Genomic DNA, 17,422 nt, shown 5'->3' with positions numbered 1-17,422 from the left:
GAAAATGGTGCGCACTTACAAAAAGAAAGGAAGTAGAAGAGTTTATCCAGAAAACATTTTGGATGAAGCTAAGAAAAGAGTAACTAAAGGTGAATCATTGCGTAGTGTTGCTAAAGTACTCAGTATTGAAACAACTTTCTTGTTTCGTTATTTAAAAAAGTGTGAAACTGCAGTTGATTTAAGACCTCTCCAGGTCACAAACATGCTTTGAGTAATGAGATTGAAAATAAAAATTAGCTGATCACTTGAAAGTCATGGCTAAAAAATGGTTTTTGCTCTGAGTAAGACTGAAGTTTTGGACGTTGTTAAGGAATATGTTGAGCAAAATTCGTTAACTGTTGTTCCATTCAAGGACAATCGTCCAGGCCATGATTGTACATTGGTTTTTTTGCAAAAGGCATAAACTAAAGCTTAAAAAAAAATGGAGCCTCTGGAGAAAAGCACGCAAAATAAACACAAGTGATCCTTTTTTCTAATTTATGAATTTTACGATTTGCTTGAAAAAAAAAATAGAGGAATTGGATATTGCAAATAAACCATCACATGTGTACAATCTTGACGAGACATCATTCTGCTCGGATCCCTCAAGAGTCAAGTTTGTATCAGGCATTGGCCAAAAAGCTCACCGTCCGTACTCAAGAAGGAACTGGTAGGGACAATACTACTGTACTGGGCTGTTTGTAATGCAGCAGGAGTAGTTCTTCCTCCTTTAATAATTTTTCAAGGAGCAAATTTATGGTCCTCTTGGAAAGGGCAATATGATTTGCCAGGCACCTTCTATGCCTGTAGTGAAAAGGGATGGATGACATCAAATATATTCAATGATTTTTTTTGTGAAGTTCTGCCAAGAAGTGAAAGAGAGACCTCTTCTGCTGATTTACGATGGCCATATGACCCATCTAGATGTTCACACTGCTATGTATGCTAGACATAATCAGGTTACAATAATTAAACTTCCAGCACACACTACAGACGTTCTCCAACCTTTGGACACAACATGTTTCAAAACATTGAAATATGCATGGGACTTAAAAGTAACCGAGTGGTACAGACTGAGAATCAAAGAAAGATGCAAAAGAATGAGTTTGTCGATTTACTCTGTCAGGTTTGGCATAATGGTTTGACACCAGATAACGTTAGAAAAGGCTTCAGCCATGTAGGCATATTTCCATGTGATCATGCTAAATATCCTGTATCACGCTTTGGATGCGGAAAAGCTGGCCAGGTATAGAGCTTTTAAACAAACTGGTAGGTCCAACTGTGATGGGAACCAAGAATGCATAACAGCTGAATCGTTTTGAAAATCCAAATACTGTCACTGAGTCTCTGTCTCTGGGCAATGTAACACCTTGCACTTCGACATCAGATAAGCCACGAGATCTAGAAGTATCATTGTCTACATCTGATAAAACAATGTCTAAGCCTAGTACTAGCAATTCCGAGTCTCTTATTGGATCACCTGTAGGTGATGGGTCACAGTCTTCTTCGTCTTTTGAGATGTTTACTGCTCCAAAAAATTAATAGAACTCTTGCTCCCAAAAAGAAGAGAAAAAGAGTAGACGCAAGCTCAAAAGTAATTACAAGCGATGAATGGATTGCTGCCGAGCAATTGAAAAAAGACCAAGAAAATGACAAATTGAAAACAAAAGAACTGAAATGTCTTGGTAAGCTAAATAAAGGAGAAAAAACTGCTAAGAAATCTAACGCAAACAAAAAGATTAGGCCTAAAAATAAACAAAACCTCCTATCATCTATTCCTCTGGGTAATGGTAATCCTCTAACTTCAAATGCTGAAAGTAAGAAAACCAATGCAGAAAGTTTAGATGAAAATATCGAGTGGTAGGGCCAACAGTAATTACCCAAACTGACAACCAGTTGTATCTAAAAATGGAAAACAGTAGTAGGCCCATGAAAAAGAAGCAAAGAAAGGCAGGACATATCAAGATAGAAATAGATGAAGATACCTCTGATAGTGATGAACCGTCTCTTTGTGATACTGACGAGGAATCGTTAAGTGATTTAATTTCCAACTCCAAAAAGGACATAATCAACCCTGTTGCATATGAGGCACCTGTTTTTCAGGAAAATATAAAGAAAGGGACTTTTGTTTTAGTTGATGTTAAAGGTGGTAAGAGGAAATCAACCCATTACAAATATGTCTGCCTCATAGAACATGTCGATATGGATGATGGTGAAGTTACCGTACAAGGCTTAAGGTGCTGCAATGATGAAATTACCGATTTTGTGTACAATGAAGGGGACATATTCAATATTGATTATATGGATATAGAAGCTGTGTTACCTTTCCCTTTGACCACATTCAAAAATAGAAAAATTACCTATGTTTTCCCTGGTTGTGTTAATGTTTTTGAACAATGAATGAACAAAGATGTTGAATTTTATATCGTGATTTCTGATTTTTAAGCTTCTATTTCTGTGAACCATATTTTTGGCCTAAATTTATAATAAAACATTTACAAATTTAAAGCTTGAGAGTTGTTACTAATTTCCCTTAGATTATTTATACCTAAATCCATTTCAAAAAAAATTTATCCTTCCTTATTTTCGTATTAATTAGTGAAATAATTTTAGTTTCCATATTAAAACATGAAAAAAAAATCATTAAAGATAAAGTTAAGCAAATTAAAGGTTATGGAAATAATAGATTATATATATTTCTATAAGCTGATATGTTTTTTAAGTAATCAGATGCTCATAATATGGTAATTATTGAGATGTTTCACAATAGCCCCCTTGGCTGTTTCATAATAGCCCCTTTTCTTGGGGCTAAAGTGAAACACTGTTTTATTTTTTTTCATGATTTTATTATGACATAAAACATTATTGATACCATTAACTTATAGAGGAAACAAAGCTACAAATTGCTGAATTTTTGTTTGTGGGTTAGGGCAAATAGATTAAAAGTTATATTGCAAAGTTTACATTTTTTTGTTTCATATTAGCCCCGATTGACCCTATATATAAAGTTATATTATTTTCTATAATCCAAAATGTGTACATTTCTTTTACATATAAAAATATAGCTTAACTATAATAGAATTTTAGAAGTCTTAAATTAATTCAGTTCGACATTATTGTTAGAAATTAATTCAAACAAAAGTTAAATCATTAGTATGGTATTTGAGTAATGGCCGCTAGAGGTTGAAAATATAGTTTTATTTGTCAATAACCTATTACATGTGGTTGCAGTATAATAAGCGGAATATTGACAAATTGAATCAACTATTCAATAGAAATATCTAAATCATTGAATATAAAACACTTGATATACATATATTCCTAATTAATAATTGCCAGCTGTTTTTATTTTACAAAATAACAGTAGGCCTATTGTTTGTTTCCAAGGGAAAGAGATGGTTGTGTACACACTTTCCTTTAAGGTCCTTTACATCTCTCCCTAATTATGTTTATGCCCTCAAAATCTGAGGTTTTTACAGAAGCCAATCAGATTTGAAGGCTCCTGTTTTCTAATTTCCTTGGGGCTGAGGAGATAGGCTATGCTTTAGGAATTATTTTTTTCCTAATTGTAGATATGGCAAAACAAAAAAAAAAAAAAAATGTTCTGCTGTATCTTCTGCTTCTCCGCTGAGTCTCCTTTCATCAGTTTGACTAAGACCTTCATTTGAAAACCTTGTGTTTTTGTAAAAATAATCTCTAGGCCTAGCACTTAGATATTTTGTTATAGTTTGGTTACTGTAATGTTTTATATAGTTTATTACATATGGTTTTAGATTATTTTAAAATGTTCTTTATCAGGAAAGTATTGATAAAGTTTTTTATAATAGTTATTACCAAACTGAAATTTTATTCTGTTTACGTGGTAACTTAATGTTGGTGTCTGAAATGGCTTTTTAGTTTATAAAGTTATATAAAAATCTGAATGTTTCATTACTTCTGATGTACTTCATTTGCCTTTAAAAAATTAAAAAAGAACTTTTTATGGTCAAAATAAATTTTAAGGGATTTTTTTTTCTAAAACCTTGCGATTTCATCCAAAACCCTCAGATGGCACTTTTCATATAGTCACACAAAAAATAATTTTGCACTTTTCAATATGGATTTTTTTCACCTCTGATTCTTAAAGAGTTAACCAGAGGCCGTTGTTTTTTAACCAATTTTCCCAACATTCTTTTTTATAACAGATTCAACACATACTTACCTTTTTCATGTAATTGTTCTGGTCCACTGTTGTGTGAATAGACGTTCCCATCTGTCGGCCACATCACTTAACTGAATTTAGTTCCTCGCACCATTACATAAAACGCAATGTTGCTACAAAAGGTAACCTACCGTGTTCAAACCATGTACCAACACGAAACCCCACTTTCTTCTTGCACGGTCTGACATTGCATTTCCAAAAAGAGTATTTTTCACTGAAATACAACTTCATAGGATGTCCTCAACTTCATCACGGGCAGCAGACTTCACGATTAGAAAAAAAAACCCACGGCTTCTGTAGACAGCAGCTCCCAAATCAGCATAGCGACGGCATTGGAATAACAGTACTGTCGCTGTGTGATATGTGCCGGCGGCTTATCAGGCGCGCCAGGCATCAGACAGTGGCTCACACGCCCGCTCTGCATGTCCACTATCTAGTCTCCAGACCTAGGGTAGGTTAGGTTATGTTATGATATAGTAATTTAACATAATATAACATAACCTTACTCTACCCGGTTTGTAAAAAAACCACTGGCGTCCGTATAGTGCATAAGTACCAAAATTACATATCATTATGACTATTACTTTTTTTTCTGGCTCCCGAAATGTAGCAATGTCTGCAAGAAGTAGGCCATTCTGTGTTACAGTGGTCATCTTGTAAACTTTGAATCTTTTGTGTTTTTTATTTCAAAAATTCTTATGCAATGGGTTCTATACACATTATAATGTATTAAAGGAATATTTGATACTTGTGATTGGAAGGTAAGTACTAATCTACTGTCTGTATTTACTTTTTGTTATTAGATTATGGCTAAGTAGCCTAAGTACTGATTTATGGTCATATACATAAAAAAGTTAAATTTAACACCAGTGTTCGCAATCGATGATTAGTCGTCAATTGGTCATAGTGTCAGTATTTCACTTATTATTACAAAACTTGTCATATTAATATGATTCAAGCACCATTGCAAACATCAGAATCCGTCTTGCCTGCAGATGTTGTTTTTTTAATAAACTAAAGCGAGTGGACTGATGACGCATTAAGCTGTTTTTAAAGTGGAGTTTATTTTCAACTCTGTTGTTATAGCCTGGCACAGTTGTTGACTGTAATGATCATTTATTATGTTTGATAACTAAGTATTTATTGATTATTGCTTAAAACGTGTTTATTATGATCCTTTAGGTGTTCTTATGTTAATAGTTTATTGAAATAATACTAACAGTAATATATTTGTTTACTAAATTTAGATGCATATTGTAGTTTTGTGTTAGACCCAAATCATAAATAGAACCATTACAAAATAATAAAGAAACTAATTATTGACTTATTTTCTCACTGTAAATATAATTTTGTCACTTTCTTCTTCTTTTCTAATAAGTTTCTTTTTACTATGGCCCAAAACAATTATGTTTTTTGTTACTAAGTTTCAAATTGATAGTTACTGCTTTGTTCAGTTGAGTTTTAGACACGTTTTCAAATTTCCACATTCTTTTTCTTTGCATATATTCCTAAAAACCTATATATTTTCAAAAACTATGTAATATTTTACATCTTTTAGCTATCTTGAAGTTCCAAAGTTCTAGGGGAAAAGAAATCAAACCATGGTCCCACGCAATTAATAAAGTTTGGGTAAATTATATATATAACAAAAGTACACCTATTGCGAGGGTGTTCCAAAAGTAAGTACTGTATAGTTAAAAAAAAATTCAACAATCTTATTTCTACATGAAAGCCCAATTCTTAAACTTTTTTGACACAGTTCCCAGTGATGTTCAAAAACTTGTCATAGCAGGTGATCAATTAATTTGTCTATACCCTCTTCGTAGAATGTTTCCGCCAACGAATATAGCCACGACTCCACGGCAGTTTTCACTTCGTCAGTTTTAAAGCGTTGGCTGCCTAACTCGCGCTTGTGGTAAGTGGTAGTCAGACTGTGCCAAGTCCGGGCTGTAGAGCGGGTGGTCGAACTGCTCCCAACAAAATTGTCAAACCAATGTTTGAGCGTTACCAGCGGTATGGGGCCGAGCATTGCCATGTAGAACACAATTCCGTTACTGAGCATTCTTTTCTGTTTGTTTTGAATTGCCCGCCTTAGTTTTCTTAAGGTTAATGGTTTCATTTCTTGGGAGAAATTCAATCAGCAAAACACCTTTCTAATCCTAAAAGATTATGCACATGATTTTTTTGTGCAGACATTGTCGTCTTGAATTTTTGTTTCTTCAGGAATTGTGTGTGTCGCCACTCCATGACTGCTGTTTGGATTCTGGTGTGACATGATGGACCCAAGTTTCATCACCTGTCACAATTTTGTTTAAAAAATCCTCATCATCACCATTGAACTGTGTTCAGAGACTTGAGATAATTCAAAGCATTTCCGAGTCTCTTGATTTTATACATATCAGCGAGCATTTTTGGAGCCCATTGGGAACACAACTTGCGATAATCTCAGCAGTCCATAACAATTTTGTACAAAAGAGTGTGTGAAATTTGTTGGAAATCATGTACGTTGTCATAGTGAAACGTCTGTTCTCTTGGACTTTTTCGTCAACTGGCCCTTAACAGATCATTGGTGACGAGAGAAGGCCGACTGCTCCGATTTTCATCATGCATATCTGTTGTTTGACCGCCATTGAATATTCTAACCCACTTTCTCACCATTCCTTCACCCATCACGTCTTCCTTGTAAATATCTCGAAGTTAACGATAAATTTCAGCCGGTTCCACATTTCTTGCTTTCAAAAATCTTATTACAGAATGGATCTTAAAATCGGCGGGATCTTCTTCTTCTTCACTAAGTGTCTTCAACATTTTAAACGTTCAGAGAAAACTTTAAACTCAATGCAGAACAACTAAAATGGCATGGGTCGATAGCCAGTGAACAAGGATGACTAGTGTGCATGCGCAGAACACCGATTGTAGCACTACGGTGGCAGTAGAATGAAACGGTACTTACTTTCTGAACACGCCTTGTATAAATTCAAGTTAACTGAATGGAATTTTATTCTCCACTCTTTTCTGAAAAAAATACAATGTATAATAACTTCTGTTTTATATATATTTATATTTATTTATTTATATATTTATAAAGATAAAAATAAAAATACCTTACGTAACACACAAAAACGGCCTGATTTTAACAAGTGAAATGACTGCTATTACTAAGGTTAACCTGTAACAGCCTAGTGTAACCATATGGACTCAGGGATAAATTGAGTAGTCACACAGTGATCATTTCTCACTTTATTTTCTGGGCTGATAGGAGGGAACACATTGAAGAAGTATTTATTGAGGCTTCTTCAGTCTTCAGTACTGGTAGATAGAGCAATGATTTTTTATTATTGTCTTTAGTGAAATATTTATTGATTATACTAAGTATCATATTAGTAACAAAATTATTAATTTTAAATCATTTTAATTTTGTATGTATATTTCAACCATTATTGAAATCTCATCTTTATTGTGTTTTGTCAGTACATTTAAATCACCATTAGCAATTTTGTATTTGAGTTCAAACTAGTGACCTAGAACAAAAGATTTACTTTTTACAAGTGAACAAATATTTTACTTACGGACAATACGTCTTTTGAGTATCAAGTTTTTTTGCATTTTTTCTCCCTTAAAATATTACATTCCTTTTCTTTGTGCAACAAATGAGGCAGTCATTGTCCTCTAGCTGAGGTTACACTTGTTTTAGATGAATTTAATAGGGGAGTTTGAAACATTTAGTGTATTAGTAATCAGCCTTTTGGAATTTTATTAATCGGTACTCTCTCTCAAGGAATGTGTTTCGTTCGTCACCATCCCACGCTGATTGCTACTGACATTCCATGTAAGATGTGGTAGAATACTTACTTAAATTACAGGAAGAAGTCTATCCTTAATTTTTTTTAACATTTATGAAAATTAAAATTTCTGAGAATTAATATATATTGGGGCAAAATTAAAAAAAAAAAAAACTTGTTTTGAACTGATGATTCATATGGAAAAGACATGTCTTAAATAAAAAAGTAACAATTTTCAAACAATTCTCACTAGATCACTTTATATGGATTGACCAAGGATAAAGCCAGTAAGGGGGTCTGAACCCCCCAAAATTTTCAATGATTTTTTTAGTAAACAATTATTATTATTTAAATAATTCAATATTACTAACATGTACTGCTGAAATATAGTTTTCAACAAAGAAATAGGTCAAGAACTTTTTAAGGAACAAAATGGGGCCTTACTCTGTCCACTAAGGAAAAATGTCAGTTTTCTGTACCCCTCCCCCCAAAACTTTTTCCTGGCTACATTCTTGGGATTGACTCAGTCATAATTTTAAGATGGGAATGGAGGTAGCTCATATGAATAGCAAAACTGATACATTTGTAGGCTATATAAATTTCTGGGATTCTCCTGTCTAAAAAATGTAATAATCCTGTTTTATTCACAAATATTTATAATTCATATCATCTTCATAGGTAGGCTACATGCATTAATGCCAGGGGTTATTTTAATGCCATAAAACAAGCTTTTACTTAAAAACATTGTAACTTTTTTATTTTTCAAGACATCACGTTGATATTTGATTTTTTAACTTCAAATTAACTGTAAATCCATGTGTAAACTCAAAACTATATTTGCTTTACAAAAATAAAGAAATAAAATTCTTTATATACTTGTATATAACAAAGCAATATAAAATAAATAATGTAGTTGTAACCTAGAAACAGGTAAAAATGACACACTACATGAACAAACATAGGCTGTCGCACTGATATTAGACTCAATCATCTATGAGCTTTGTTTTTTTGTTCGAGGCCACGGATTACCAAAACACAAAATGTAAACATACAAATGATACATAATCATTGATCATAATTAATCATGATTAATTGATTATAAGTGAGACTCGTACATCGCAACGTCCAAATATGAGGCATTTTGGTTAACCATGCCGCCTATAATATTGATAAAATTGAGTGTCCGTACTGTACAGACATTGGCATTAAAAAAGTAAAATTAGGTATTTATTTTATAAAAATTAATTTTGTTATTCCAGAAAAAGCAATGGAGGTGTTAGCCTTGCTAATGGAAGTTACTTGTGTCAACTGTCCCATGAGTGATAGGCCAAGAAATTGTGAAGTGATGTCTGAGGCTTTTGTGGAGGTGGTCAAAAACGTTTAGACTTGAATAGTATGATTCGTTATTAGATTCTTATTTCCAAATATTGCACCTAAAACCTGGTGAAGCCTCCTCATTTTTGACATTCACGTCTAAATTATGGTCTACACTTTTTTAACACAATTTTAAAAGATCGATTCTGTTGAAATAGTACAAATTGTCAATCTGTTTCGTCAAACTTTGGTAGTAAAATTAACAATTGTGTACTCTTCAGAGACATATAGGTCTTTAACTACCGCAATAATATGCACATGACATCAAATGAAGATTTTTCGGCTCTGAAAACTACAGTGCAAAATTGAGTTAATCAGTTTGAAGTTTTCACAACATCTTGGTGTTCTTTGATTTTATTAATACGAAAATAAATCTAGGTGAGTATTCCTATTTTGTTTATTAGTAGATTGTTGACCTCTAATTATAATTATTAAGAGTTGTTATTCTCTTAGAGTAGACTATAATTAACAATAGAAATACAAAAATGGATCTTTTTTACTTTTGCATATGTCTGTAACAGTGCAACCTTTTTACCACCTAATTTCACATTCCATATAGTTGATTATAAATACACAATCTAACAATGGCACAGTACCTTTTCTTGTCTAACTTTGAGATTGTTAACTCATGTCTTATTTTCATATAATTAGTACGTATTTATGTATTAAAGTTATATTGTATCAAGTTTTGCATTGAGCATTGGTTGAGAATATTTCAATGACTAAAATCCCATGTTACATACAAATTAGAAGACACATCATCGGCAGTCTTTTTATTTGCTAAGTATAATTTTCTCAGTTTGATGTAAGACCCAAATTTCTTAAATCAATCATCAATACATTGTACATTTTAAATAGTTAGATGTATCCACAATCCAATAAAAACAGTTATTTAAAGAAGGGAATAACATAGCAGAGGATTGACATTAATAATAAATTATTGTATTTAAAACACTTTTAAATAACATAAATGTTTAAAGAAAGTGAACAATTAACTAAGGATGGCATAAAGTGACGTTTATTAGACTAAAGGTTCTTATATATTATGTTTTAAATGGAGCAAATTGTACTGATGCTGCATGCATTGCGCATGGTGTGCACAACTCGTGTATATTTTAACTTCTACATTCAAGGCATAAAAACTTACCTTGTAACTAGTCTCCCCAATATATTGTTAAAAACAATTACATTTATAAAACTTCAAAATAAATGTAAATTCAAAATAAATATTAAATAATTATAATAACACCAAGAGTATGGATGCTGATTATTTACTGGATTTTAATTTATTTGTCTAACAATACAATTATAGGTTTTTAAATTTATACAAACCCATGTTTTACATGTAAACTTTTTCATTAATGAGGCATAGTATCATATTATTTTCGTGTTCATATTTCACTTAGAATTACGATTGTATTTTTATAGCTTCTTAAGTCCTGTCATGATGCATACTGTTGTTGGTTAAGACCTGTGGACAAAGGGTGTCACAAACTTCTGTGGTTGATAGTATTCATCATTTCAAACAAAAAATGTTATATAAACATATGTAGAGAAATGTCTAGTGTACCGATAGTCACCATTAGCTCTAAAACTAGTTGAGCTAAGGAAACCAAATTCGGCACATAGGTTAACATAGATAAGAGAAAATTACAAAAACTAATTGTGTTATTTTCTTTAATATTAACAAAATGGCGTCTGTCGAAAATGTTTATAGTAAAAAAAGTATAGGTATACAAATGCACAAGAAACCAACTATTTAGTCATTATTATAAGAATTCCAAAGGTACCTTTTGCAAGAAATCTATCAATGCATATTGGAATAAGTACCATTGGAATTTTTATAGAATTTTCAAAATAGTTTGTATCTTTTAAAATTTGTATAACCTATCTAAAACAGCTGATGTCTATCAAAAGATAAGATAAAATCTTAGTTGTTCCCGGCTTATGCGAACATACCTATAAAGTGATCGTGCTCGATTATTCATTGATGGATTTCTTGCAAAAGGTGACTTTGGAATTCTTATAAAAATCACAAAATAGTTGGTTTCTTGTGCATTTTTTATAACTATATTTCTTTTGTTATTTAACTTTAAAATTTTCATCAGACGTAATTTTATTAATAATAAAGAAAATAACACTATAATTGTGTTACATTTTCGTATTATCTATGAAAACCTATGTGACAAATTTGGTTTTTTTTAATTAACTAGTTTTAAAAAACATACAAAATGGCAACTAGCAGTTAGTTAGACAAGACATTTCTCGGCCTATGTTTATATATCATTTTTTGTTTAAAATGATGAATGCTATCACCCTTAAGAGGATTTTGAAAGTTTAATTACAGTTAGATTGGATATAACATACTTACGAGTACTCAGATTTTATAATTGATAATTAACGTTTCGGTTTTAACATTGAAATTTTCTATGTTTAGGAGACTAGTACACCTAGAATTGTTTATGTAACATTGGGTATATTGTATCCATATAAAATGGTACAAATTTTGGGCATTTTTATATCCCTTCTATTTTTCACCTTAATATTGAACAGTTATTCTCGTTTGCAAAAGTTTGACTAATATTTCATTACTTGTGTTAGCAGTGTTGAATAATGCATATATTCTTATACAATTATAAAGTTAATTTTTTTTTCTTTTGAAGGAAATTTTGTTCTGCAAATACAGTGTTAGTTTTAATGACCCTTACTTACTTTGCTGCTGTATACTTCAGGTTTTTTTTTCAATAATTTATTTTTTACTTAAATTTATAAATTTAATTACAATATTACCGAGTATTTTTGACATTGAAAACTTAACAATACTAATCTAAATAAGTTTGAAAACATCCTGTAAAGATAATAAGACATATGCTAACTATGTATCACAATTGCATTGTTTGCCAACCCTGTTTATACCTTAATAACAGCTATATATTCTGATTTGAAACATCATATTTGAGTTTTGACACTTTTAAAAACTATAGTAGTATTGAATGAAATGGTTCACTGGACATGAAGTGTATGACACACAATAATTGTTGCAGGTTTGACAATAGAGAAGTAAAAGATGTCTGCCACACTGCGTCCATATCTGACTGCTGTGAGACACAGTCTGACAGCAGCCATGTGTCTGGAGAACTTCTCATCACAGGAGGTGGAGCGTCACAATAAGCCCGAGGTGGAGGTCAGATCCAATAAGGAATTGCTGCTCAACCCGATCGTCATCAGTCGCAATGAAAGGGAGAAAGTGTTGATCGAGGGCTCTATCAACTCGGTGCGCATCAGCATTGCCGTCAAACAGGCAGATGAGATAGAGCGAATCCTGTGCAAGAAGTTCATGCGGTTCATGATGATGCGGGCAGAGAGTTTTATCGTGATCAGACGCAAGGCTGTACAAGGCTATGACATCAGCTTTCTCATCACTAACTGTCACACAGAACAAATGTACAAGCACAAGTTAGTTGATTTCGTTGTGCACTTTATGGAAGAAATAGATAAGGAAATAAGTGAAATGAAACTGGCTGTCAATGCCAGGGCAAGAATATGTGCTGAGGAGTTTTTGAAAAGATTTTAAAAACTGCGATATAAATATGGTTTTATTCCTGACACTATATGTAATCTATTTATATTAGCTCAAAAATAAGTATTTATTTTATATAATCATTATAAATAAGCTTTATGATTTGTATTACCTTTTACTTTAACAATGGGCAAGATTTACATAGAACATCAAATAATAATAATAATCAGAAAGCATTTACATCTACATTAATGAATTGTTGACATAAGCCAATATTATATTAAGTATATTTTCCTGTTTGTGATCATAGAATAAAGAATACAACTAATTGTGTGATTCTAATTATTGAATATATAATTTTTGTAATGCCCTATAAGAGAAAAACTATATTTACATTATATTATATGCTGTTTATTTTAAGTTTAAATTTAATTTTCATTAACCCTTTAGCATGCTATTGCGAGTGTTAACTGCCAGGAATAATGGTATAACAATCATGCAATGACAAGACACGTGTCTTGAGACTTTAACTACGAAATTGTACATCTTGTCTCTTAGATGGCAACATTGAACAGGCTGTGCTCCTCCTAATCTCATCGATCTTTAATGTTTAACATTTTCTTTTAATGCAGCCAACTAACTAATGGTTGTTTTGATTATCAACAAAGCACACTTACAGCTAAGTTGATATAGTGAAAAATGTTTTCCAAAGTAGCCAAATATTGTTTATCTAGGTCATTGTGAAATAATTTAAGTAATACTATTTCACAAAAACATTTGTTTGAGGTGACGTACTACACTTACATATTTTACATGGGCGTGTATAGTATGTATGTACATGTATATATGTATGTGTCAAACAAAAATGTCCTATAAACATGGGTCAAGAAATGTGCTGTTTAGCCGCTAGGCGCAAGTTTTGTTGTAATATCCCTAGGACCAGTAAAGTTAGATATCAAACTTTTCAGATAGGTTGTGAGAAATAAAGAGAGAAATTTAAAGTAATAATGGGGTTATTTGCTTTTATATTAACAAAATGGTACCAGTTAGAAGTTAAAAAGTCAAATAATAAAATAAACTATTAAAAAAAATATACAAGATACAACCTTATTTTGTACTGTTTAAAACAATTCCATTCAATTTAAATAGTTTTGTTATTTGATTGTTATTTGAGCTGTTTGATGCTCCCAGCTTGTGCAAGCAACCTTTAAAGTTGTCACGCTTGCTTATGCTTTGATGGATTTCGTTTAAAGAAGTTCTGTTAGAATTTTAATATAAATTGTTTTGTTTGAATTTAAAAACTTTCAATAGGTGCCATTTTGTTAATATTAATTAAAGGAAATAAAACTATTGTTATTTTTAATTTTACTCTTATTTATCACAATCTATGTACAAAATTTGGTGTTGTAACTTTACTAGTTCTAGAAATGTAGGGTAGCGACAAAACAGCACATCTCTTAACCTATTTGTATACGACATTTTTTGTTGGAAATAATGAGTGCTACCATCAGCCACAGAAGTTTGTGACACCCTTTTCTGAACATCCTGTGTGTGAGGGTGCGTGTGCGTGCATGCATAATAATTTATACATTTTTCGTGTTTTTAATGTATTGAGAATGGTGTAATTTTCTAACGTATCGTAACTATGTTTTCTCCCATAAAACTATTGTAATTTGTGTTGTAAAGCTATCTAAACCACAAAATATCGGGATTCATAGGTGCTGAAACACCATGAAACATTAGCATGCCAATGGGTTAATATAATTATTATATCATTATAATACAGTATTACATAAGCGTTTTATACATTTGTTATATTTCTATAATCTATTAAGAGTGAATATAACAGTATTTAGCTTTCCTTTGTATTATCTTGTATTTAAAATTAATTGTATTACCCTACTTTATCGAACTTAATTTATTTAACTAGGACAAATTTGATTGTTTGATTCTGAATTAGTTTTGAGAAAACTTGGGAGTAATAATATGTGTAATAAATTGATACTTCTAATTAAGTTTCAATTCTATTTTCATTAAAACTTTTCTAGTTTAGACAAAAGAGAATTAAAGAGGTAGACTAAGTGATAATTGGAAAATGTTTTGTAACTGCTGATCTCACATATTAGAGTAATAAATTACATGATCTAACAGCATTGTGTTTACTGTAGAACGTGACAAAAAGAGAATTAAAGAGGTAGACTAAGTGATAATTGGAAAATGTTTTGTAACTGCTGATCTCACATATTAGAGTAATAAATTACATGATCTAACAGCATTGTGTTTACTGTAGAACGTGACAAAAAGAGAAGCCAACCAGTAATCACTTATGTGCTGGTTGTACTGTAAGGTGGTGCTCATGTTAGCCAATCATTCTTAGCCAACTTTTATTAGGATTATAAATAATGTCAGTATACAAAATACAATACAATTAGGTTGGATAAAATTTCTTACAAAAAAAGTATCATTGGAATGTCAGCAAACTCTATACTATTTTGATTTATTTGCCTCTACTTCCATTTGCTAAAAAAATGGGTTACAGCTTTCATGATAATTGTTGTGTAGTTTTCTCCGTTTTTTGATGCCACTTCTCATACATTCTTAGATGATAGGTTATTCGAAGATCAGTCATTCAGTTCATTCCTTAATATTGTGTAAAAGATGCCCCTGTTTTTATCACTATTGTATGATCTGTTTTTAAAGTTTGTTATTGACGATGGAATGTTTGAAAGGATAATAGGATTTCGGACATTTACCATCGTTATCTAACACTACATTTTGAGGATTGAAATCTGTACTTTTCGTCAGGTGAAAACAATTAGTACATATACATGTACTTAAAAGCTGCAACATGCGAAAATGGACTGCCATTAAAAAAAGAGGAAATAGAGAGAAAAAAAATTAAATTAGGTGTTGTCTCTGCGCAGAATGCTAGTCACAGAGTGGATATTTTCCTCAGTCTTTTTTTGTAAACAAACAATCTTTTTAATTCTCTTGCTACACATTACTCCATACCTCTATACCACACGAGAGGTATGGAAAAATCATTCCATTGTATGGAGTGAATAACATTTTAGGAGGACAGATTTTTTATAGATGTCTGATAACATATGTGTTATGAGACACCTTGGAACACAAGTGCTCATTTCAGGTCAGTTACTTATCCAGGAATATTCCCAAGAATTTGACTTCATTTATCGTTTCTTCATTTAACAGTATAATTGGCCCTATTGTCATTAGTAGGATGAGTACACAAAGTAATACAGTTAGATTTGAATAGATCTACTTTCAAACTATTTTCATCAAAATATTGAGTACACGAATTGACATCCTCAAAATCATCTAACAATTTCCAATAAACATCTAATTTCCAAATCAGGTTTATTTTTTTAACTGATGCACAAATTAGTATCATCTGCATACTGTAATAATTTACTGAATTTGACAGTTTATTCACAACTATTTATATATGTTAAAAATAACAAAGGACCAAGTATCAATTCCTGAGGGCCACCATATTTTACATCCAGATAATTAGATTACGAATGACCCTGAGATATCTACATGTTGTTGTTTTCTATTTTTGAGATATGATTCAAGTCATCCATGTGGCACTACTCTTATTCCATAATCAAATAATTTTTGTAACAGAATTTTTCTATCCACACAGTCAAAGGCGCTTCTGAAAGGTTTAGAAACACCCTAACTGTAGAATTATTTTTTCTAAGCCATCAAAAATAGCATCTACAAGTTTTACTTTTGCATCAGTAATAGAGATACCTTCAAGATATCCAAATTGATTTTTTGAGAGTATGTTCCAAATGAAGAATTAATTAATTTTGAAAAAGGATTAAAAATATTAGATGAACACTGTTTGGCTAGCAACATAGAAATCCTCTGAAAATCTGTTTTTTATTTTTTATTTCAATGTGTTTATAACAAGCCAATTCGTTTGACGACATGTGACATCGTGGATGATAAATGGCAGTTAGAAATATTAAAATGTTTTGTAAATGAGGTCTCATCGACAACAGTAGAAAAGAAACTGTTTTGCAATTTCTGTGAAGTTTGAGACCTCTTTTCCATTTATTTAAATTTTTTATGTTTTTTTTCACCGGTTTTATTTTTTGAAGAATTTATAATGCTCATGCTGTTTTTTATGTATTGTCTGTTACACAAAGTGACACCAAAAGTACAAATTTATATCTGTAGCATGGTAAAAATTTCTTTATATATGTAAAACAAGAAATATTTAAATTTTAACTACACAGTGTCTTTAAGTAATATTTTGTTTCAATATGAAGAGAGCATAGAACTGATTCATAAATATTAAAATACTGGTACTATTTTTTGATTTGACGTTTATCTGTAAAGTATATTTTAATACTTAATATTTATTCAGAATTAACAAACTAAAATACTTATTTAAGTTTTATAATTAAACCTTTTGAATTCATTCAGTATTACCAGCAATTAATAAATTAATAGGGTGTATAAAACTTATACCTTCAAAAAAACAGTACAGAACACAAATACCTCTCTTAACCTGATTATTCGTTAAAACTATTA

General features: G+C 31.3%; 1 protein-coding gene across 2 annotated transcripts in view; it reads left to right on the top strand.

Annotated features, from left to right (window-relative positions):
- The window catches only part of LOC124355009 (actin-related protein 2/3 complex subunit 4), a 47,515-nt gene that overhangs the window by 1,500 nt on the left and 28,593 nt on the right, over positions 1–17,422 (top strand). The window contains exon 2 of one of the 2 annotated variants that reach the window (XM_046805881.1): positions 12,381–13,185. The exons of the other annotated variant lie outside the window; for it this stretch is intronic. Coding sequence (XP_046661837.1) covers positions 12,404–12,910 — 507 coding nt within the window. The 5' untranslated portion in view covers positions 12,381–12,403 and the 3' untranslated portion in view covers positions 12,911–13,185. Of the gene's footprint in view, positions 1–12,380; positions 13,186–17,422 lie in introns of those variants that run through there. 2 annotated transcript variants of the gene reach the window in all.

The sequence above is a fragment of the Homalodisca vitripennis genome, chromosome 2, assembly GCF_021130785.1.
Source record: "Homalodisca vitripennis isolate AUS2020 chromosome 2, UT_GWSS_2.1, whole genome shotgun sequence".
NCBI classification, from domain to species: Eukaryota; Metazoa; Arthropoda; class Insecta; order Hemiptera; family Cicadellidae; genus Homalodisca; species Homalodisca vitripennis.
The sequence above is the reverse complement of the archived record's forward strand: the minus strand, read 5'-3'. Positions and strand labels throughout refer to the sequence as shown.